We start from the raw sequence: 24,998 nt of genomic DNA on the forward strand, positions 1-24,998 counted from the left end.
CTTACCTCTGTTCTAGGTACAGTGTTACCCATGATTAGAGTCAATTTAAATCAACTGGCTACTAATAATTAGCCAATTTAATAATTAGCTAATTGTTCCCTTTTGTGAGAACTACAAAAAAGTGACAATAAAAGTAAAATGACTGAATCTGTTATCATGTGGAAAATACTTTAAAATGTCATATTTTAAAAAGTTCACTTTCATTAAACCCCTCTTGTAAATATGCTGTGAGGGTAGTTTTCATATTTTGCTCTTTGCAGAGCCTTGAATTAAGGTCTGGCCATCTCCCCAAATTCTGAACTACATTTTTTACAGATTTGTTGTCGTCGCTGTTGGCTATAAGTGTATGTATAGGAAATGTACGTATCAAGAATGCAGGTATCTCTTTATTAGTATTTGTAATAGCTTAGCGGAGACCTAGCAACTGTAGGGGAATAATTGTAAGAAATAGAAATTTCAGATTGGAGTTTCTAACTTGAAGATGACAACTAGAAATTGTTTTATGAAATCAAAGTAGTGGGTCATAACCAGTAATTTTTAAAAGAATGGAATGAACTATAATGTGCGTATGCTGGGTTGTGTGGGCTGTGATATAAACTATAATCTCGTTGTGGGTTGGAAATCCACCACCCAAGGTGATCTTTCTGTTCCCTGGTGACTGATCCAAGTACCTTCATCGCTCTCTGTTGCTGTATCTGATTAACGGGTGCTGATAAACACGCAAACTAACTTTTGTAGAAGGTGGTGATAATGCATCAAGTGCCTGAGTGAATGAACACTCTCAGAAACTAGTACGTTAACGTACAGTTACAGTGATTTCAGATTTTTCTCATGTTTTGTTTTGTGTTATTTGTTTGTTTTTGGGTTTGTGTATATTTCCAATCTTTTTATTTTAGAAAATATTGATGCTGATGGACAGGGATTTTGTCAAGGAGGATTCAGCATTGATTTTACTAAAGTAAGTTCTCATTTAAGACTGAATGAGATTCAGATCTACCTTATTATCTAAACCATGATTAAAAATCAACTGGTTAATACTTCAGCTTCTCTGTAACTATTACCTATTTTATGAAAACAGTGAATAAAAATGACCCATGCATTTTCATATCCTTTGCCTTATGCTATTCTCTCCCTAGGAGACATTATTTATATGAAATAGACATCAAAATGGGACGAAGGACAGTGGAAAATCTCCTAAATATAAGATACATAACTATTATGACTTAATATTAACATTTCTAGTTGGATAATTATAGAGTATTAAAGCTTTCTATCTTTGAAATTGAACTTTCACAAAAGCTATCAATGAGAGCTTTATTACAAAATTATGATTTAGTTACCTAAAATTTGAAAAACACGCGTGTTTGCTGAATATTATATGCCTACAGGCACCAGGTAAAGCTGAAACAATCTAATTATTGTAAGAAATCTCATATGCAGGGCTTTGTATACTTTTAACTAAGCTAATTTGCTCTCCAGAGTTGATAGTTTTTTATCAATTTTTCTTAAGAATTTCATTTATATTTTCAAAGGAAGTTTTTCTTGAGTACTTTTCTTTATATAATTTTCTTTTGTATGTGTTTTTTTTTTCTTTTGGTGGGATTTAGGAATACTTAAATATCAAATTGGAAATATTAATTACTCCTAGAGAAGTCTGAAAAATACATTGCTTAATTAAAAGTAGAGCTTCCTTAGAAAATACAAGCAGAAGTATCTTAAATTTATTAAAACAACAGAAACTAAAATCATGTGATTCAGAAAAATTAATGAAGTATTTTCATATTTTTTATTTGTGTTTTATCTTTATTAACAATTTTTTCTAGATTAAGAACTGCTAATTATAGTTAACTCTCCTTACTAATTAACTGATTTTAATTCACTCAATTTGAAATTCATAATTACACATAATGTAAGGAAATGTAAGGAAACAGAAACAAAGGGAGTTAAAGAATATTTATAAATGTTAGGTTTAAACTTGGATGATATATTTTTAAATAGGTTTTGTATTAAAACAAAAAGTGTCCTTGTTTTCTGTACCTATCCCTGTACAACTGTGACCTCAGGAATAGTCCCATGCCATGAATAGGTTTTGTATTAAAACAAAAAGTGTCCATGTTTTCTGTACCTATCCTTGTACAACTGTGACCTCAGGAATAGTCCCATGCCATGAATGGACATCACTAAATTAACTGTTTGCTCTCTTCAGCTCATTTCTGAAAAATGGTGTCATTTTAAAGCAGACAACTTAGAAATGTCTTTTTCTTTTCTTTTTTTAAATTCTACTGTGGAGAATAATTAGATCTATATATATATTTTTTTTGATGGAGGTACTGGGGGTTGAACCCATGACCTTGTGCATGGTGGGCATGCGCTTTACCACCGCACTATACCCTCCCCCTAGGAAATGTCTTTTACAGAGCCAGTGCAAGGGATTATTGAAAGCTTGAAAGGCTGTATGCCCATTTGGACTGAGAAAATTTTTTTCTTACCTCCAGCAAGAAGAAAGTTTTAAAATATTATGCTTAAACACTAACTACCTTGAGTTAGATACCTATAATTTGTTACAAATACAAGAAATGCTAATTGAGTGTAATTTGTGTATATAATATGCCCTTAAAAATTTAGCCTCTAACCTCACGTATGTTTAGATCTGCAATCACTAAAAATGTTCATTTAGCTGAAACATTTTTAGTGATTACTAGAAAGAAAATTTGCCTATGTAGTCACAAATGTAATAGACAAAATTAAGAAGTGACTTTTTTTTCCTTAATGTAACCCAGTAATACTTGCTGGTAGTACTTCATACCAAGTGTGTGAAGCAGCCAAGGTCCATAGAATCTGTGTATATATGTTTGGACATTTTCATGTAGTAAATATGTGTATTATGACCTTCCTTTTTGGTTTTTATTGTATCATGTTTTAGAAAAGGTACAGTGAAAATTATGAAACTGAGTTAGATGAGTTTGAGATTAATGATTTTGTTTGCTTTAATATATATGTTATATATATACACATATGTATATGCTTTTATGTTTATTACTTTGCTTTCAGTTTATAAAGCTACCTGTTTTAAAATAATGTATCTTTTTGTTGTTTGATTTAATCTAGGCTGACAGAGTACTTCTTGGTGGTCCTGGTAGCTTTTATTGGCAAGGTAGGTTAATCTTAAAATTACCCAATAACTGTGCTTTAGACTCACCTGACTTACCATGTGCCTATGAGATGTTTCAAATTATTTAAAGAAAGAAATGAAAAAATACAATTTAAATGTATAATCATTATCTGTATACAATATTTTTTTAAAAGACTATAACATCATATACACAAAATAACATATTATGATATATAATGTCTATTATATATATATTCCTTGTAGAAAATAAACTGAATATTTAAAAAGTAAATTATAAAGTAATTTAAAATAATTAATTTTTATTGTTTGTGGTATATACTTCTCCATCTCTGTACTTTAGATGAAGTGATGTAATTAAGCATTAAGAAGTGTGTGAAATTGATCTGTAATAGATAAATTGTGGCCTTCCAAAAGCTCATGGTTTTAAAAGTAATTTGAATTTGCTCATTAGAATAGTTAAATCATTATTTTCTCGTTAATCACTGACATCAAGAATGATTTCTTTGTGTTTGGGGTTTTAAAAGAGAATCTTTTTAGGTTTCAAAAGAATATATTAAACTGGCATTGATGACATGTAAAGATTAAACACTACATTTTTTAGTCATTCTTGGAGGCCTAATAAAATTACCATTTGAACAAATGTATAACAGATCATTATTTGCTGACAGATTGAAAGTAGGTAACTGTATCTGTTTATTTGCTTACTTTATGTTTCTTTATCATTAGATACACACAATTATTTATTTAGTCAGTGTATCTATATGTTTATTTTCTGCTAAAAAGTCCAGTTTACCAGGTCAGAACTCTTGTTTTTTGGCCTTCTGATATTCAAGCATTGTCAGTATTTGTAAGAACTGGAAAACCTATGACTATATTGATTTGCAAGTACTTCCTGATTCTGAATTTTACATCTGTATTCTGCACTATGCTTTTTTTACTTGCTTCTTTGTAGGAAAACCTATGCTTTTGCTTCAGAGAAAGGGAAACTAAAGAAGCAGATTTACTGAAGGAGAATAGGATGGAAGGAAAATGGGAAGGAATGAGAAATGGGAATAAGTAAAAAGCTGAAAGAGATGGCAAAGGAGAAAATGAAAAGAGAAAAATCAGGCAAAGACGGGGATCAGCATGACAGACATACTAACTAAAATGGACAATTCTGGATTTATATGAATTATACATCCACTGAAAAACTGAGATGACTTGGGAAAATTATACTTGTTTTACAGTTTTACAATAAAAACAAAAACAGTGGCTCTAATTGCATATGAGAGAATAGATATCAATACTTTCTAGTTAGATACAAAATGTGGATTTATTTTTCTTCTTGACTTTTAGGTTATGTCATTCAGTGGAAGGGAGGGAAGGGTCTGAAAAGCGTGTGTGGGAATCAAAGATAGATTTTTGTGTTTCTCAGTCAGGACTCCTTATTAACTTTGCCTCCTTAAAAGAAGCAGCTGTTAACATGTTTAATCAACTTCTTTTGATACCTTGAGTATTGCCCAACGTCTGTATGCATTCGTACTTACGATAAATTAGGATAGGTACTTAATATTCTGTTCGTTGGAGATCTGCTGTAAATGGCATATAATATATACCTTAAAACTCAGTGACTGGGCAGAGACTATTTTGTTTAATAAGAATAAAATCAGCAGATTTCTCCCTGAATAGATAAGACGTTACGATGAATTTTTCCATAGGTCTCAGAATTACCTCTGTAAGGTTAGAGAAAATGGTAATGATGTTTTATTCCAAAGGGATGATAAATTTTCCTGTGTTCCTTGATTCAAGAAATAGTTAATGAATCCCTCCTACATACTGGGTCTTGTTTAGGCACAGAGGAAAAAGTAGTGACACAGACAGAAAGTGTTTTCTGCCCAACAGACTCAACTTGTGTGACTAGAAACATTCGAACAAGATTGAAACCTTTGGCTATTATGATTTTCCTTCTGAAAAAGCAGAAATGAAGAAATTATTTTCCATATGTTATGGAGATGGCATTTGATAAATCAGCCCACCTTTTTTGGGGCAGGGAGGCCATCTGATTTTTCTGTAGTTGTCTGAATTTCCTGTGTACTTAATAACTTAAGATTTTGAAGAAAAATGAACCCATGCGTTCAGGCTGCTTTGTAAAGGTGTCCAAATAACTCATTTAAAAAAAAAAAACAGTTTAACCAATTTTCCTTATTATAAAGGTAAAAGTAACTGTTTCAGTAGATTTTTCAAGTTCTAATAGATTGGGTTGGGAAACGACCCTTGATTTTATGATTCCATTTATTTAACATTGATTTTTTTTTAAGTGACTTAAAACAAATTCAATGTTCATAAATTTTTGTTTATTAGAAGAGACTAATTTTGAGTGCTAGCTTGAATAGAAATAATCGTGACTTAAAAAATAATTAAGTGTCAGATTTAGCATTATGAAGAAGAGTTATTTGAGGCTGGTAATTAGAAAATCTATACCTAATCTCTTTTCTTTGATGCAGGTGCTATTGTCTGAATCATAAAATTCCCATTAGAAAATTATCATTTATTTTATATATCTTTTTAGGTCAACTCATTTCAAATTATCATTTATTTTTTATATTTCTTCCAGGTCAGCTCATTTCGGATCAAGTAGCAGAAATTGTATCTAAATATGACCCTAAAGTTTACAGCATCAAGTATAATAACCAGTTAGCAACTCGGACTGCACAAGCAATTTTTGATGACAGTTATTTGGGTAGGTAAAATCAAAATACAGATTCATTTTCTGGAGTTGTGGTAGAGTTGTCCTGTATTTGCATAAGCTACCTTAAGTAGGAAAATCTTTTACGTGAAATAGATGAACATTTTCTTAAAATATGAGGAATATAGAATTTCAGATTGTTGTTGAGTACTTGGGTTATGTTGTGTTTTAACAAAAATTGAAAAGCATGATTTTTACACAGTGATAATAATACTAGAGCTTTGAGGTATGCTTACTGCATCGTGGGCATTGTTCTGAGTACTTAATCTGTACTAACTCATTTACTCCTCCAAGTAAGTCTATGAAAGTGTACTGTTATTACTCCCATTTTATAGATAAAGTGAGGCCCAGAGAGGCAAATAATTTGCCTAAAGTCCCTCACTTATAACTTGCTGTTCTGAGATTTGAACCCAGGCAGTCTGACTCCTGAACTTTTTCTTATTCACTGTCTTAAACTATGGTTTTGGTCTTTGGGGTTTATTAACTTCAGTTCTCTCTCTTTAAATTTCTCTTATTCATTAAACCAAGTATACGTGACAGGAATAGTATTTTGCTGATTGAAAAAAGCGTTATTTGTTGCTCCTTTATGATGCATTGCAAGTTTACCCTGTTTTTAACTGACTCCTTTGTAAAGCCGATTAGACATTCTGGTTTTTCTAACTGAGATATATACCATTTGGGTATTTAACTCCATTATCATACAGATATGACTCTATTATCCTTAGGGGACAAAATATTATATAATTAAAGGAACTAGTTGACGATACTTTCTGGGAAAGCTCAGGCAGCACGGATGCAGAAGATAACCAGTCCTGCCCTGACAGTGTTTTACCTTTGGTTCCCCTTTAGGTTACTCAGTGGCCGTCGGAGATTTCAACGGTGATGGCGTAGATGGTATGATACCCTTGAACTATATTTAGTCCTTTTTTTAAAAAACTTAGACTAAGCTTTTGAAATAAGTGGCATTGAAAATTTCACCAACTCAAGATTTTTTTTTTTTTTTGAAATTGACCTTGGTCTGTAGTAAAGTTTCTCCAGCAGCCAAGGCGGCTGGGGCTGCAGTGGCCTCCCGTCTATTCCCTTCCAGCCCGCGACACTTAGGGTTATTTCTTCAGCTCCTTCCTTCTTGCTTTTCAGCAGCTTGAGTTCTCCTGGAGAGATACAGTTTAGTAGTTTCTTTGTTCTTCAGGCACAAAATTTGTAGCCTTCTGGACTCTGTCTGTAAGGCCATTACCCATCCTCTGTCTGTCTTTCCATCTTTCCTGAGAGCCCACTCTGGGGATCCTGGACTTTACCTGACTTTGGTCACATCTCTGTGCTACTGCTGCCTCTACCCTCTTTCACTTTGCTCTGTATTATCTTTCTTTACTGTACATGCAGCTTGTCTTCATTCTTAAGCCCTTTTCTCTTGCCTGTTCTCTTTAACAAGATTGCAGATACCTTGAGGGCACACATGCATTTATTTTAGGTCCTCAACAATCTATATTTTGTAAAGATTTGTTTTAGTGGTTAAAAAATGCTAGGGTCATTTATCATAGACTATCAAGTTTTTAGAATCTCTTATTGTCTACTGAAATAACAAAACAAAGCTTTCCCACATTGTCACTTGCTCCTGCAGTTTCCAATACTGGTCTTAAAAATAAGTAATTCAGTTTTTTCTTTTCAGACTTTGTTTCAGGAGTTCCGAGAGCAGCGAGGACTTTGGGGATGGTAGGAAAGTTTAAAGGTGTTTTCTAAAAAAATCTCTGGGTTATTTTATATTTTTCTCTATTTCATATGCTTTGTTTTTCCTTCACAGGTGTATATTTATGACGGGAAAAACATGTCCTCTTTACATAATTTTACTGGTGAGCAGGTATGCTTTTAAAGTGTTTTTTTTCTCCCTCCAGTGTTTTTTAACACTGGCACTTCCTAATGTCTTTAAAACTTTTCTTGGTAATATTCTCATGGTTTAGTATTCAATATGTAACAACTTTTGGTTTAATATTTGACATAGATATAAAATAGGCTTTAAATATTTCATTTTTGTTTTAACCAAAGTGATTTGTTTAAGTAAAGACTTGTAATTGCCATAATAGCTTGGATTTTTTTTAAGGGAATATAAAATCAAATTGCACACAGACAAAATTAAAAAAAATTTTTTTTCCTTGCTGATAACTTTAGCTTCTCTTTAGAAGAAGGACTTATGGCTTTTAATTTTATTAGATGCAAAACACAGCATGGCACAGATGTGTTTATTATAGATATTATAAGTAAACTTCATTTGTACTACATGAAATAAAATATTCTTCAGTTAAAAATTAGTACTTTAAAGTACTAGAATTGTACATTCTCTACAATTACAGGCATTTTATAATATGCTGTATTGTATGTCTCAAATAATTAAATGATAAGTTAGTACAGGCATATCTTGTTTTATTGCATTTCATTTTATTGCATTTCACAGATTCTGCGTTTTTTACAAATTGAAGGTTTGTGGCAACCTTGAGTTGTCAGATGATGGTTAGTATTTTTTAGCAATGAAGTATTTTTACATTAAGATACGTACTTTTTTAAAGATACAATGCTAGTGCACACTTAATAGACTATAATATGGTATAAAGGTAACTTTTATATGTACTGGGGAACCAAAAAATTTCTGTAACTCGCTTTATTGGGCTGTTCGATTTGTTGCGGAGGCCTGGAACTGAACCCGCAGTATCTCTGAGGTATGCCTCTGATGATAAAGGGAAAATTAATCAGTGGATGGAGAAAAAACATCTCCTGGTTTGCAGATCTGGGATTCAAGCTGACTTCTTGTTCAGCTGAGACCTTTGGGCTTTGCAAGAGGATTGATAGGATGGGGAACAGACTTGAGGTTCCCAGGAACCTCTTCCCATTTGTATGGCAGTTGGGGTTGACACGCAGTGTGGGGTGGCCTGCAGTTGACAGGCTGTTAGGGTTGTGGCAGGGGTGGCTACCCCTATGTGCTGCTGTGACTTCTTCACTTCTGACAGCTTCTCTTGTCAGATGCCCACATGTGTCTCTGGATCATGTCGTACGCAGTCCATGATGCTTTCTCTGTGCATCCTCAGCTTTGCTGTGGGGGAAGCCCAGGGTTTGCATTTGGATGGACCTGGGCTCTCCATACTCAGTCTTATTGCATTGGACAACTTCTTTACCCCTGTCAGTCGGGTGGCTCGCATATAAAAATAGGGATACTATAGCTTCCTCATGGAGTTGTGGTGAGAGTCAAAGGAAAACATTTCAGTAAAAGTGCCCAGGACAAAAATGTGGTACCCCAAATACAGTGCACTTTATTACATATGCTCTGACCTTGTGATTGAACACAGACTAAGCCTTTAATTTTCTCAGTTACACTGCATCAACCCGAAATAGATTAATGTAGCAGTCTCCCGTATCATTCCCTCCTGATAGCTCAGCTAATCAAATTTTGGAAGCTTTGCTAATTTTACTTTTTTTAAATTTATTGACTCATCCTTCACCTTAGTACATCTTTTCTTTTTTTTAATTTTTCTTTTTCTTTTTTTGCTTGTTTATTTTTGGAGGGGAGGTGATTAATTTTCTTTCTTTCTTTCTTACTAGCGGAGATACTGGGGATTGAACCCAGGTCCTTGTGCATGCTAAGCACATACCCTTCCATTGAGCTATACCCTCCCCCCGCTTTAGTTCATCTTTACTCTGTCACCTTTCCTAGTTTTGTTTTGCATGTTGGGATCTCTTTAGAACTTTGCTTTTTCACAGTTACTTCCAGCCAGACTGCTTTGTCTTTGATGGCCAGCAGTCTTCTGTGGTGGGGGAGAGGACATTCCTTCCCCTCTGCAAAACAAGCCCATGATAAACCCAAACGCATTTGCACTGTGTGTAATTCAAAGGCAAAACCACTGGCGTGTAATTGATTGAGACATGAAACAAAAATGAACTCCATTCTTTGTCTTTCTAAACAGTAATTTCTTTAGAATTGTAGTTGTTTCACATAGGGAGAGCTATTTATGACCTATTAATAATTGTTTTTATTATCTTTACTGCCTAGACATTAAAAACTTCTTGGGTTCAATGGAAATGTCTGTTGTGACCATGTGTCTTTCTGATAGTATGTCTGTCTGGCATGTTTGGGTGGTAGAGAGGAAGGAAGATAGTAGGTGGGGCTCAGAAGGAGCCCTGATTGTATATGGCCTTAAATGGCATGTGTTGAAGACACTGAAATGATATACATGGGCTGTGTTTTGCTGATAAATCTAGGGAAGTATACAAGCTTCATTACCTGATTGTCATTGTTTTGGTAGAATAAACAAAAGAAGAAATTTAGATTGAAGCACTATATGCAGAGGAAAAAAAATTAGCCCTTTCTATTTGATAAATATGTAACAAATATTAATTGTTTAAACTAGTTGGGTGAAATGTAAACATTTCATTTTCATCTTATTATCCAGATGGCTGCATATTTTGGATTTTCTGTCGCTGCCACTGACATTAATGGGGATGAGTAAGTTTAAAAAAATGTTTCCAGAAACAGTTTTCCTCTTGTGTTTATGAACGCTGTACTAAAACTAAACATTTTTTTTTCCTGTTTCTCTGTCCCCTTCCTGCTAGTCTTTCTTTTTAAGGAACTACTTTGAAACAACTTTATCACAAATACTAGAAAATCTTTATGTTGTTCATAATTTCTTTCAATAGCTTTTATCATATGAAGGAATAAAGTAATTTTATGAATTACTTATAGTTTCTTAAAAGAACAGAAGGAAGGTTTGAACTAGAAATGATCATTTCAGATGTGACTGGGAGAGATGTAGAAAGAGGAAAATTTGAGTTTCAAAAAGAAAGAGTGATTGTTAATAGTCACATGGATTTGATCTCGCTTTTGGTGAAGAAGATTCTGTTCTTTTAGTTACGCAGATGTGTTTATTGGCGCACCTCTCTTCATGGATCGTGGTTCTGACGGCAAACTCCAGGAGGTGGGGCAGGTCTCAGTGTCTCTGCAAAGAGCTTCGGGAGACTTCCAGACGACCAAGCTGAATGGGTTTGAGGTTTTTGCAAGGTTCGGCAGTGCCATAGCTCCTTTGGGAGATCTGGACCAGGACGGCTTCAATGGTAAGATCAGATTTTAGCAACTGTGGGTCCCTGATTTTGTGTCCACCGGGAGAAGTCCTGTAGAATTTACTCGTGCAAACCTTCTTCCTAGAAAGAAGGATTTTGAGTGACAGGTTAAACGACAGGCTGCTCTTTTTCCTTAGAAATTAGAGCAACATTTTCAAAAATTAATTCTCATGAGTTATTATTCATGCAGCTTCCAATTAGGATGTCAGAGTGGTTAATTTTTGTAAGGAGCCTGCATTCCCAGGGAGCCCAGTATGAGCTGGTGATTTTCTGTCTCTGTCCTGCTTAGCAGCAGTGCCCTCTGCTGTCCATTTGGGTACAAGTGTCAAAAACGCTCCCAGGCACGTTGTCAAGGCAATGCTGACCCTAGTGCCTCCCTCAAAGGTATAATTTGCCATTAATATTTTTGAAGTCACAACTTTGTTGTGGTTGTCCAGAATATTCTGAGGGAGGCTATATCTCCCTTCATGGGGACAAGTAAAAAGATAAGCTCATTATTTTATAATAGTATAAAACTAATATAAATTATTAAATAAAAAATTTAATAGTTTAATTAGTAGCTATCGATATCTTTAAAAACCAGAGTTGGTTTCTACTATAGAATGAAATTTAGATTACAAATTACTATGATTATTTTTCTTTTTTAAAGAATACTGTTAAAAATTTTTCTAGAAATCACAGAACAGAGAGTTGCACTGTTGGTTTGTTTGTATAATCAACAGTACATAGGGATTTGCCTCTTAAAATGTAAATAAAGTTATAAATTAAGAAGAAAACTTCAAAAATACAAATAACTCTCAAATCTCTCAAGCGGTAAAAAAAAAAAAAAAGGAAAATGTTTGGCCTCAAGCCTCCACTCCTGCCTCGTGGGTGGTTTTATGTCATGTACTGAAAATGTCTTTTCTGACCCTGGAAGTTTGCATTGTTAGTAAAAAAATCTATTCAAGGGGACATTTTGCTTCCTAAAATACTGTGAAAGATTTTTACTACCAAGAGAACTTAACATAAATCAAATGCAACTCTAGTGAGAAGTTCAACATAGAACTTGAAAAGAGTATTATAGAACAGACCGAGTCATTACTCACTGAAAACAAAAACTACCCAGAAAACACAGGGCCGAACCTGAGGTTCTGCCTTGGATAACGTTAACAAGTTCTTTGCTGTAACTGAGCCTGTCTCCAGGCTCTGTGGGGGAGCCTGGACATATTTGCTGTCACCTTGGCTTGACAATATTCCAGCCCTTTGAAGATTGTTTCTTTAGTGTCATGATCCAGACAGAGTCTCATCCTGCTTTCTGTATTTTTATTAAAATGTATTGTCGTGAACACAATTGTAAGTAACGACAGCTAAAAAATATTGATGTTTTACAACGATTTTACAAAGAGATTTTACTTTTAGAATATTGAAGTTTTACAGTGATTTTACAGAGAGATTTTACTTTTAGAGATAGATAACCACAGAGGGTGATTTTGTTTTCCCAAAGTTTCTCCTGGGGTCTTATTGTCCCAAGTAGTAGATTGTGAATGATAATGTCTTTAGGAGAGAATGATCTGTGCTGTATTTATGTAGCTATATATGTGTATATATATTTATAGTTTATATGTATCTATAGTTTATATATGTAAAAAAGTGTTAGTTATAACCTGGATCATTTCCTTGTTCAGACCTGATGACATTGACCCTTTGTTATGCCATTGCTCCTATATTCCTCCCTTTCCACCTACACCCCCTAGGAAAACCCTAGGTATCATCAAGGGGGATACTGAAAGCAAAACAGTAAAGTTACATTTCACAGTTACATGCAGTTTTCATCAGTGCTTATCCAGAAAGGCAGAGGGGGATAAAACACAGAAAAGGGAAACTAAAATGATCAAAGGAAGGAATTGATTGCATGAAAAAGTAGGACTTTCCAGACTAGACAGATACCAGCCAAGAGAAAAGATGATTAGAATGTATAAATAATGGAAGGTTTAGAAAGAGTAAAGATAACTTTTAAAAACCATCTCTCAACAGTAGGGCCATCTTTCTCTTGAAAAATTGTATTTTAATGAAAGTTTCTTAATCCGCATGTCAATTTAGAAGTTATTTTATCTTTTGAAACTTAAAGCATAAAGAAGGATTCTTATGTAATTTAGATACTGCTTTTTTATTTAAGGATAACAGATTCCTGGTTGGTGCTTACTGCAGGTGAAGCACTGTTGTAAGTGCTAAAAATGAGAGCATAGCTTAGATCCTGTCCATAGGAATTTAGTGTCAGTAGGGGCAAGTTTAATGTGAACAAGTAAACACTAGAATGTAGTCATCACAATGGTTGAGATATTTGTGGGCATACTGGTCTCAAAGAAAAGATGAGGGACCAAGGTGTCTTTGCTGTCTCAGGGGCTGTGGCATGAAGGGGGCTGAAAACAGTTTGGGGATACAAGGAAATTGAGGCATTGTGAATGTCTGGTACACAGTGGCTGTCATGAGCAACATGGACACATCCTTGCTCTCATGAAATTCATGTTTTGTGGAGGAGCCATAGAGAAAAACACATAAAAGGGAAATTCAGATAGTGATAAAGGCTGTGGGTTGAAACAAACAAAAAAAAGGCAAGATAATGTGATAGGGGGTGCCTAGACAGAGAGGGAGAGTGCATTGCTTCATAGCATGGCCTGGAAGACTTCTCTGACAAGAAGACGCTTGATCTGTGATTTGGACAAACAGAAGGAGCAGAGCTTGAAAAGCTCTAGAGCAAAGGCTGTTGAGGCAGAGGGAACAGCATCCAGAGGTGGGGACTAGCTCAGTGAGTTTAAGAAACAGAAAAAAAGGCCAGGGTGATGATTGGGCAAACCAGGTCGCACGTAAATATTTTGGGAAATAATTGAAAGATTTTAAGAAGGAAGGTGACACAATATTAACATTGATAGTGTTTGTGATATATTTTAGTTAGGAAAGGTCACAGTGACCATTTGGTATTTTGTTTTTGTTTGTAAGAATTTCAAACTCTTGTTTGTTTACTTCATTTCAATGTAAATTGAGCAAGATAGAGATGAAGTCAGAGCTTTCAAGTTTCTGAGCCAGATTGACTTCTCCCAAAAAACTGAAAACCATACCCCACTAAATTAGAATTTTGAGAGCGAGAATCAACCTTAAATAAATCTTTTGACATGTCCCCTCCCCTTGATTTTTAACGAGGCATTTGAGGTCCAGAGGATTATCATTTGTTCAAGGTTATCGGGCTCCAAATTAGTGTCTTTTCCACAGTTTTGCTTGAATCTCCTTGAATTAGGTTGTTGCTTTTGAGTTAAGAGGACCCTACTGAACTTTGAGTCTATATTTATCATGATGCGTGGTTTCTGTAATATTAAGATCTTCACGTAAATGAGTTCTAAGATTTCCTTCTCTCCATCCTGGCCCTCCTCTCACCCTCCTTCCCTCTTCCCTTCTTCCTCCTCCTCCCCCTCCCCAACTTCTCACTTCTCCCCATCTCCTCGCTCTCACCCACAGATATTGCAATTGCTGCTCCATATGGGGGTGAAGATAAAAAAGGAATTGTTTATATTTTCAACGGAAGACCCACAGGCTTGAATGCGGTCCCGTCTCAGATCCTCGAAGGAAAGTGGGCTGCCCGGAGCATGCCACCGAGCTTCGGCTATTCCATGAAAGGAGCCACGGACATAGACAGGAACGGATATCCAGGTGCTTCCCTAGAAATATGGAGAGCTTCTTAGATTTTTCAGTCCTAAGAGCAAGTAGCATTAGTTACTGTTCTCTTGATTGATGTTATTAAATCATTTCAATTCAACATTTCAAGTATTATTTAAGCCCCTGCTGTTGTTCAAGGCACTGCTCTCATCACTCAAGGGGAAACAAAGCACAGACAGCTCTTTCTTGGAAGTGTCCCATACAAAACACTTACTTTTAATTTCTTCTTTTATTGTCTTGAAATCGGTAATGAAATGTCAGGGGGAAATGTTGTAGAAGCTGTTGTAAACAGAAGCTCAGTCTCAGTTTTTAAAACCTTTTTTTGTTTTTATTGATCTAGAATTTTTATGGACTTCACTAATCATTGTGACTTTTTAAAAAATATGCTATCTCACTTAATTCTTCTAGTAAGACTGGTGAGGAGTGTAAGCTAGCTCAGCTCATTATTATACCATTTTCTGCATGAGAAAGGTAATTTGCCCAAAGTTGCCTGCTGGTTTGTGCCAGTATAGGAAGTGAGGCCTTTTTCTGGCTCTTTTATACTTTGGAATATTTTAATGGCTCTAGGATTGTAATGGATATATTGTTTAAAGAAAACATAATGCAGAAATTTAATTACCTTTGTTGTTGAAACAGTTAATGAGCTCAATATACAAGTATGTTGAAGTGCTTTTAGAAATAGGACATAAAGTTAATTCTCATCTATGTTAGTGTTATTTTAAGAATTTTTGTTATAAATGCAATATATTTATTATAGAACTTTTAGAAAATACAGCAAAGCATACCTTTCAATATGCTTTCTTTTTTTCAATGCATTCACACACGTTTTTAAACAACGTAGAGTTATACTTTATGCACTGTTAATTGCATATTTTATTCACTTAAAGCATCAGGAATATTTCCTCATGTTATATGATTCTTCTGAAGCTTGATGTTTTCCATTCTATCAAATATCTGTGTCATATCTTCTTTAACCTTATTTTAGGGCATATATATCCTTGTATATAATTCAGACGCATACCTCTGATTATTTCTTTAGAACAAAATTCCAGAATTGCTATGTCAAAGATACGTACTTTTTTTTTAAGGCTCTTGTTACACATTGTCAAATTATAATCCCATTCCCTACAAAAGAAGGTTCTGCAACTTTTTAAGCACTCACCAAATGATCACTCATTTTCCCACATTTGTACCCACACTGGATGTCATCTTCATTTCTTTTAAAATAACTTTAAACTATATGATAGGTGGAAAATGTTATTTTGTTTTAATTTTATGGTTTTGAATTATTAGTGAGGATAATAAGCATTTTTGTTTACTTGCATACCTATGTTTACTTTTGTGAATTTCCTTTTTATATCTTTTTTTTCCATTTCTATTGGAATGTTTTTCTTTTCCTTCATTCATTCATTCATTTTTTTAAAAAAATGTACCTCGAACATTGAAGATATTAACTCCTCAACTCATATATATTTCTGTTTTGTCACATTTTCTTTTTGAGCATAAAGAAATTCTTAACTTATATGTAGTCCATTCTGCCTGTCTTTATGGTTTCCCATGGACTTTTCTTCTTAGAAAGGGCTTCATCAAATTTAGCTTGGGTATACTAGGGGATAGAGTTCTGATTTCATTTTTACCAAATTGTCAACCAGTGATACCAGCTACATATAAAAACAAATGCATTCTGTCCTTGTTGATTTGGGTGCATCTGCTGACATTCTGAGTGTCCTAAGCACAGTTGACCCTTACTGTGAACGCTGGGGTGCCGACTGTCTGCAGTCAAAAAGCCACGTGTAACTAGCTTTACAGTTGGGCCTCTGTGTCCACGGTTCCGTGGATTCGGCCCACCTCAGATTGTGTAGTTCTATAGTACGTATTCAGTGAAAAAAATCCACTTACAAGTAGACCTGTCCAGTTCAAACCCATGTTGCTCAAGGGTGAACTGTATATGTAATGTGCTTTTTTGGTTTGGCTTTGTTTTTGAAACAAAATAAATAAAGTAAAAAAAAGGACACTTTACAATGAAATTGTGAAATCTACAGGCATCTGTAGAGCTTCTTCCTTTGGGGTATGTGTGTTTGGGTAGCATACACTTCCTTATTGTTGCTGATTTTCACTAAGAATCCATTAAAAAGATTCTTGTCTACCAGGATAGATGAAAAATTAAGTTTTATGATTAGTTTGATGAAAGTGTATTTAGAGTTTTCATATACATTTTAGCCTTTTAGACATTGTCTTATAACTACTTAATGAAGAATAGTTTTGAGGATGTGCCTAAATCTTTATTATATTCATTGAAAGTTTTATAGGATGGTATGTAAATTTTAAATAACACTATATTATTATTATTAACATTTTTTTCTACTCTCTTTTAAGATTTAATTGTAGGGGCTTTTGGTGTGGATAGAGCTGTATTATACAGGTAAGCATGTTTTCATATCCAATAATAGAGGAATATTCTGAATTATATGAAAGTTTTACGTTAAGTACCAGTGTTTGAATTTCAGTTTAGTTTTCGTGAAGTAACGATAAAATACGTTCTTTCGATTCAAGATTTGCTGCAGGCAAGTAGTAGTGATACTAAGAGATCCCAACGTAGAGAAAGCTATAGATTTTTTATTTGAAAAAGCATTCAGGATTTTCCCTCTTCTTTAAATTGTGTTCAAAGAGGTTTTCCTGTGTTTTAGATTATACAAGTTTAAAGTGATAGTTTACGTTTTCCTCTAAGAGACAAGAAATTAGCTTGGTGTTTGTGCCACAGCGTTTTGTGACCACAAGGGCAGTATGTGATGGCTCCCAAAATGAATATTTTTATTAGAGCAGTAGGTATAAATCCACTTCTGTATTTCCCAGCTTTGTACATATTCCCAGTAAGTCTCTGTCATAACTTCCTCATGCCGTACGGTATCATCTGGCATCTGGGGTAGACTAGGATGTTGACACTTCTGTGGGCTGTGTTTACACATGGCAGGAAAACTAACACTGGTTCCATGTCATGGAAGGAAGGGCATACAATAAAAAAAATACTTCCCCTCACGCTCGTTACTAGTTTATTAGTATGTCTGTCCAGAAAAATTCTATTCACTAAAAAATCATGTGTGTGTGTATCGCATCCTTTGTACATGGTGTTTTTTCCCCTCTTAGACTAAAATTCTGTCTTGGCTCCGTCTTCGAGGTCATACCACATTAGCGCAGATGACTGTACAGCACTCATTTCCCCCGCTGTGTCGTGTTGCATTAGGTAGCGATCCCCTGACTTGTTTAACCATCCTGCTTTAATGGGCTGCATTCTGATATGGTTGTGGCCAGTTGTCCTGCTTTGCCTGGAACTGAGGGATTTGCCAGGATGTGGGGCTTTCACTGTTAAAGTCAGGACAGTCTTGCACAAACTGGGATGCTTGGTCCTTCTGTGTTATGTTGTTTTTTTCTTTTTGCTATTATAAATACTGCTTTGGCAAACGTTGCATTGTATGTACAGTGAATGTGAACCTAAAATGCTTAGATTAATCTAACATTTTAAATAACTTTTTTCATTTTCATTTTCTTTTCTTTCTTTTTTTTTAACCAGGGCCAGACCAGTTATCACTGTAAACGCTGGCCTTGAAGTGTACCCTAGCATTTTAAATCAAGACAATAAAACCTGCCCACTGCCTGGGACAGAGCTCAAAGTTTCCTGGTAAGGGTATTTGTTTAATAATAGTTATTATTTTGATTGTTGGTCTAATCATTATAAAGACAATTGAAAATGAAGGTGTGGGAGCTGAAATATTGCTAACGCAGTTTCTATGGATATACTCTATTCTCATATCATAGATTGAATTATAGAAATACTGTTCCGAAGAAGATAATGTAGAAGGCTCGAGAAATATACTATAAACTAGTATGAAACTAACTTTTAAAATATGCATACTCAGTGAATATATTCAAAAAGAAGAAAAGCTAATAAAATTTCAGAACTCATATTTAATTCCAAGCATTCCTGTGAACATTTTAATTTTTAAAAACTATGATCTTTTTCAGATTTAATATCTTGACTAGCTGTATAAAAAATTATTTTGCTTTAGTATATTGGTCTTCTATTTGTTCCTTGTTTCTGAAGAAAAATACAGTTTCTTTTAAGTTTAATGTCTAAATTCTTTTTCAAGTCTCCATTGTTTGTGGGTTACTTTTTTCTGTATTGCTTGATTTTGCTATATGTTCATTCTGCCTTATTTATAATTTTCTTAAAATTTTTTCTTTGAATTGATTCATGATTTACTTTAAAACACATAAAATAGAGAAACCAGTATGTTTCTCATACATCTCAAAATCAATGCAAAATTAGTAATGAAAAGTCTTGACCCACCCACATACTATGAAACTCACCACGCGTGCCCCACTTTGGGGAACACTGTCTGTGTTCCTTGCTCACGCAGAAAAATCAGAGAGAACTTGGAGAAGAAGGGTAGGATGATTGTAAGATGGGAAAATTTTACTTCACAACAGCTAATTAAAAGGCGTTTTTCCTGAATTTGTTTTTGAATTATTTATTATCATTATTAAAATTATTTTTCAAAATTTTATTTACAATAAAATACATATTAAATAAACATGGTTATAATCAAATTTTTATTTCTTTCATTGGATTGCATTAAAAATTCAGTAATATTTGGTCTTCGTTTTCACTGATTGGCAGTGAAGTTGTGTTTAAGATTTTTCACTCTCAACTTTACTGCCTTTCTTCCTTTCACTCACCCAGTGTATCCTGGTGAAGTTGCTGATAGTATGCTTATGACTATGGTAACAGTATGAAGGCTTCAAATACACTAAGTAGAGCAGTAGCTTTCACATGTTTTTGATTATGGCATAGGGTATGAAATACATTTTGCATCACAATCCAATAAATACATACATGTAATTAAAACAAAAGTTTCATGAAATCTTACCCTTGATACTTAAGTCAATTTTACATATTTAATTTAGTTTTTTAAGATGCTAGACACAATCTATTAAAATGATGTCATGAACTATTAATAAATTGAAAAATACACTGTTCTCAAGGAGCTTGCTAATTAAAGTTCTGTGGGGCTTTTTAATAAATGAGACAGTTATTTTAAATCTGGACTGTCATTTCCCTCATTTAGATTTATCAACAGATTCTGTAAACTTGAGAAGAGGTTAGGAAATTCTCTTTCTTTCTTTTTTCTCATTAAGGTACCATTAAAGGAAACGTGCCTAAATTACTAAAGGATGAATTAGATTATTCTGTATAGTTTCATGTTTTAAGAATAATGTTAAGACATAAAGGGAGATAAAAGATTTTACAATGTAAACACTGTATTAGAAAGTGAGATTTGGGTGATATTTAAAAATGTCTAAACTGGATTATAGATCTTGCATATATGTTTTGTTTTTCTACAGTTTTAATGTCAGGTTCTGCTTAAAGGCAGATGGCAAAGGAGCACTTCCCATGAAACTTAGTAAGTATTCTATGGAAAAATTATATTATTTTAATGATGCTGCACACACAGTCTTAAAACATGTTTTAGGGTATTTGAATAGCTACTCAATTAGTTTTTTTTTTATTTGAATGTTTATGCTCAAAGACGTTAAAATTGCAGTGTAATTACTTTGGCCACTCTTAAGCCAATTCAGAAGCAACACATTTCTTTACTGACATTGTGAACAAAATAGCCCACCAAGTGGTAAATACGGCCTTCAGAAAGTTAAGCAGCTACCAGTGTGAGACAAATGAATTCTCAGGGAAATGAGTATCATTGTTTATAAGTCAGTGACCTACTGAGAAGTTTGTATTTTATGTCGTGGAGAAGCCTCAGCAGTCTTGGGAGTAGAGGTGGTTTAGAAATAGAAGGAGAAAAAGTTTGACCGCTAAATGGAACCCATGCCGCAAACTCTAACCTGACTCTTCCCTTCCAGGAAAAGTTTTCTGTGGTCCTGAGAGCAGGCTAGGAGGGTTAAGTGACTGTTGTCGAGATCTGTCGGTGTGTTCGGTGCTAAGGAGTAACAACAAAGCGGGGATAGAGGACTGAGTCTGGTGGGGGGTGTTTGTGCATGAGCGTTCCCACAGGGTGGCGAGGCAAGGCCTCTCTGGGAGGTAAAGGAGGACATGAAGGAGCTAAGGGATGTCTGGAGGAGGGTTCTGCAAAGAGGAAATGGCAGTTCCCAGAGGCCTGAAGCAGGAGCTTGCTTTTTCTCAAAGGGTGGGTGGAGCAGAACTGGAAGCAGAATAACCCTGGGTTTTCACCCAAATTTGGCACGAAGTTCAACATTTAGAGAAAACTTGGAAAGAGATTTGTGGTTTTAAAGGTCTGCACTCTTACCTCCTTTGAGGAAACTGTTTAAAGAACTGAATCTTAGAAGGCTGTAATCTAGCAATTGTGCTTCATACTATTGGCTGCACGTTCATTTTAAGATGATTCGTGACCCAGTCAGCTATGTTGGGTCACTTGCTTCATGAAGGACACATTTATCTGACAGTTCGATCTGCAGCTTCGTTAGAAGTAGGAGTTGCAAGTGATGCAGACTGTTCGTTCATCATGGTCACCAGCATGGCGTAGGGAATGGGTGCCTGTTAGTAGACGTTTCTTACTCGCTATCAGCACGAGTCCTGCTACCTGCACTAGTGGTGGAAGTCTTAATTCATGTGTTTCATTTCTGAACTTCCTCTCCTCGGCTTAAATTAAAGGGAAAAATTTCCCCTCTGATAGTTGTTCTATTACCATAGTTACCTATTGTCTGAATTAATAGATGACATTAATTTGGGGGAGAGCTGGGTTAATTATTTAATTATTAACTATTTATTCAGTATTAATATCTTGTGGTCTCACTAACAATGTCTAGACACTCTTGAATGAATTAGAAGCAAATTATGTCTTAAGGAATAAATATGTATCTCTGTTTACGTGAAAACTCTAGATATTTAGGACAGATGGGTGTCTGTAAAGATTCTGTTGGTTATAAATCCTTTGGTTTATATAGACTTCCAGGTGGAGCTTCTTTTGGATAAACTCAAGCAAAAAGGAGCAATTCGACGAGCACTGTTTCTCCATAACAGGTCCCCGGGTCACTCCAAGAACATGACCATTTCACGAGGGGGACAGATGCAGTGTGAGGAGCTGATAGCATATCTGCGGGTAAGGGGTACTTCCTGCTCCATTGTCTGTTCTTTCTTCTAAGTGATTTTCACTTTCTGTAAAAAATTTTTTTGGTGTTAAATCAAAAGGAAAATATAGAAAAATACATTTGAGGAAATGGGGCTTTTTGAGGAGTCAGACTTGAGTCATGGACTTCTCTTGTCAGGCTGGATATTCCACGTGACCTTGCCACAAAAATGCTACTGAATAAATTATGACATATGTATTTCTTAAACATTGCTGGACTCTCAAGACAGTGGGGAAAAAGAAAAGCAAACTCCAGTCCCCCCTACCCTCTCCCTCAAACAAGCAATCAATTAAAAAAAATCATTGGCTAAACCTGACTTGTGAGTTGTAAGCAAATGTGTGAGCCAGGGTTGCTGGGTGGGATGGAGCCCGGGCAGAGGGCGATCAGTACTCGCAGACACCAGCACAGGGATTCAGACTCGCCTAGGCCTTCTGCAAGCCTGGGGTCTGACCTGAATCCCCTGCATTAGGACCAGACTCTTCCATGAGACTAAAGTGTTCCCAGAACAAAGATGCGCTCTGACTCCAGCGAGAGTAAATGCAAGGCTTCACTGAACAGTCTAATGTGGGTCACATAGGTTAAGGCCAATCAAATAGGAATTCAGTTCTGAAAAAAGTGCTTAATCATATGCGGAAGCAAGCCATTAGAAGAAACGACAAACAACTCTTAGTCCTGCAAAAGCTCGAGAAGTTGAATTATCAGTTACAAAATATAAATGTATATGAAACGTTTAAAGAAATAAAAGATATGTTATTTTGTTTTTTTAAAGATGAGAACATCGGTAAAGACTTAGAAGACTCAACATAATTGATAAGCTCGATTTAGGAGACCTATACAGAATTTGGCGTCTAAAAAAGAATATGAAAGTTGACCATATTTAGGTCATAAAGGAAGTCTGAACAAATTTCTGAAAATTGGAATCATAGAAAATACGCTCTTTGCTTATAGTGCAATTTTTAGAAATCAGTAACAAAGATAGATTGAGAATTAGGAATTGTGATTTTAAATAACTTATGGATCAAGAAGGAGGTCGTATTAGAAATTTATTTAGAAGTGACTCATAATGAAAATATTGCATATCAAAATGTGTAGGATATCCCAGAAGCTTAATGTAAAGGTAGATGGATAACCTTAAATGCTATTTAATTTAACTTTTTTTGTAAATTTCTTTTTTTTTCCGGTAGAGGTACTGGGTATTGAACCCCAGACCTTGTGCACGCGGAGGTTGTGTTCTACCACTGAGCTATACCCTCCCCTAAATACTATTTAATTTAAATGAAAGATTGACTAAGAAGAAATTGAAGGAAAAACAAAAAACCTCTACAGAATTAATCATTGAAAAGGGACATGACTACAGATAAAAGAGGAATTAGAATATTATGAACAACTTTGTGCTAACACACAGGAAAACTTAGACAAAATAAAGATATTTTTAGGAAAACATAATACAGCTGTCATATGAGGAAACAGAAAACCTGAACAATCCATTTAACTATATAAACCATTTAAAATTTTGAGCTGGCAGTTAAAAATCTTTACACAAAGAATCATAAAACCTAGATGGTTTTTACAGGCAATATCTACCAAACAGTCAGGAATGAGACATTCCAATATTAAACTCTTTGAATGAATAGAAAAACAGAATATATTTCCAGCTTAGTCTGTGTAGCTAGTGTAGTTGATACCCAGACTGATCAAAGATAATACAAGCAAGGAGAATGTGTGCCCGTCTTACACAAAGACATAGATGTAAAGTTACTACCCAAATGTAAGCAAACTACATCTTAGCAGTTTATTAAAAAAAGATTTTGAAATAGACCAACTTGGATTTATCCTGGGGTGGGTCAACATTAAAAGTATGGAAGTATAACTTAACACATGAATAGACTAAAAACATGACCCTCTTACTTAAGTGCAGGGAAAGTTGTTGATTAAATTAAATAACTGTTCATGATTTGAGGAAACAAGGCAAATACCTTAAGCTGTAACTATAAAGAAATACCATTTTACATTCAGATAAAGTGTGCCAGTACCCATTCAAGATGTGAATTAATGAGAATTTTTACACATTGCTGGTGGCAGTGTAAATTGTTATAAAGACTTTGGAAAACAGTATGGTTTATCTTATAGAGCTGACAGATCTACTTGCTACTGTGTAGCACAGTACATTACAACTTTTTTTTTGATAATAGTAAAAACAAACAAAAACCCCCAAATAATCCAAATAACCATTGACAGAAGAATGGATAAATAAATTGTGGGTTTGTTATATGATGAATATTACTCAACAGTAAAAATTAACCTCGGCTACCCTAGGCAACTGCATGGATGAATCTTAAAAAGAGCGCTGAGTAGAAAGTAAATCACAAGAGTATACGTGATCTCATTTAAAAATAAACAGGAAAAGCAAACTGAAGAACGTACTGTTTAGGGACATAGACACTAGCATAAAACTATTAACAGCAAGCAAGGGAACGGTGAACTTAAAATCCAGGATAGTGATTACCTCTGGAAAGAAGACAAAGGGATGAAAGGAGAAAGCACGTGAGTGGCTTAAGTGATGTGGGTTATGTTCTAGTTATTTATATTGGGTATGTGTATGAGTGCTCATTTTATTGACATGCCTCATATATTTTTGTGTGAATCAAATATTACATTGTAAAACAAAAATGATTAAGGGTTCTTACTGGATAATGATAATCTTTTTTTGGGTGCTCTATTCTTATGTAAGCATAGTTTTTCAAATAGTTTGGGTAGAAATGGATCAAGGGATGGATACAGCTGGCTTTGTATTGTGCACTTACGGATTTCTGCAGATAGTTTGATGTCATAGGTTGATGTCATCGTTAATTCAAAGCTCTTCCATTTTTAGGATGAATCTGAATTTAGAGACAAGCTCACTCCGATTACAATTTTTATGGAGTATTGGTTGGATTACAGAACGGCTGCTGATGCAACAGGCTTGCAACCCATTCTTAACCAGTTCACTCCTGCCAACGTCAGTCGACAGGTACCTTACTTTATTAATTTATTATTAATTTTTATACTTTTATCTTTTTTAAAGCCTTACAATTTATATTTTTAGATAACATGAGAGATTGCTTTTATAAAGTTGGGTTTTCAGTCAGAGAATTCAACGGGGAAGGAATCTGGATTTTCAAGGCAGACATATAAAGCCACTCAGAGCTTAGTGAT

The 24,998-nt window shown here is 34.8% G+C and overlaps 1 protein-coding gene across 3 annotated transcripts in view; it reads left to right on the forward strand.

Annotated features, from left to right (window-relative positions):
• ITGAV (integrin subunit alpha V) overlaps positions 1–24,998 on the forward strand; it is a 77,784-nt gene that overhangs the window by 36,667 nt on the left and 16,119 nt on the right. For all 3 annotated transcript variants that reach the window (XM_045520424.2, XM_010960014.3, XM_074364007.1), the window contains 14 exons: positions 897–958; positions 3,109–3,154; positions 5,727–5,852; positions 6,708–6,752; positions 7,525–7,568; positions 7,657–7,713; positions 10,292–10,344; positions 10,747–10,949; positions 14,445–14,636; positions 17,019–17,064; positions 18,211–18,318; positions 20,043–20,101; positions 21,621–21,775; positions 24,676–24,813. In XM_045520424.2, coding sequence (XP_045376380.2) covers positions 897–958; positions 3,109–3,154; positions 5,727–5,852; positions 6,708–6,752; positions 7,525–7,568; positions 7,657–7,713; positions 10,292–10,344; positions 10,747–10,949; positions 14,445–14,636; positions 17,019–17,064; positions 18,211–18,318; positions 20,043–20,101; positions 21,621–21,775; positions 24,676–24,813 — 1,334 coding nt within the window. The remainder of the gene's footprint in view (positions 1–896; positions 959–3,108; positions 3,155–5,726; positions 5,853–6,707; positions 6,753–7,524; positions 7,569–7,656; positions 7,714–10,291; positions 10,345–10,746; positions 10,950–14,444; positions 14,637–17,018; positions 17,065–18,210; positions 18,319–20,042; positions 20,102–21,620; positions 21,776–24,675; positions 24,814–24,998) is intronic.

The sequence above is a fragment of the Camelus bactrianus genome, chromosome 5 (genome assembly GCF_048773025.1).
Source record: "Camelus bactrianus isolate YW-2024 breed Bactrian camel chromosome 5, ASM4877302v1, whole genome shotgun sequence".
Taxonomy (NCBI): Eukaryota; Metazoa; Chordata; class Mammalia; order Artiodactyla; family Camelidae; genus Camelus; species Camelus bactrianus.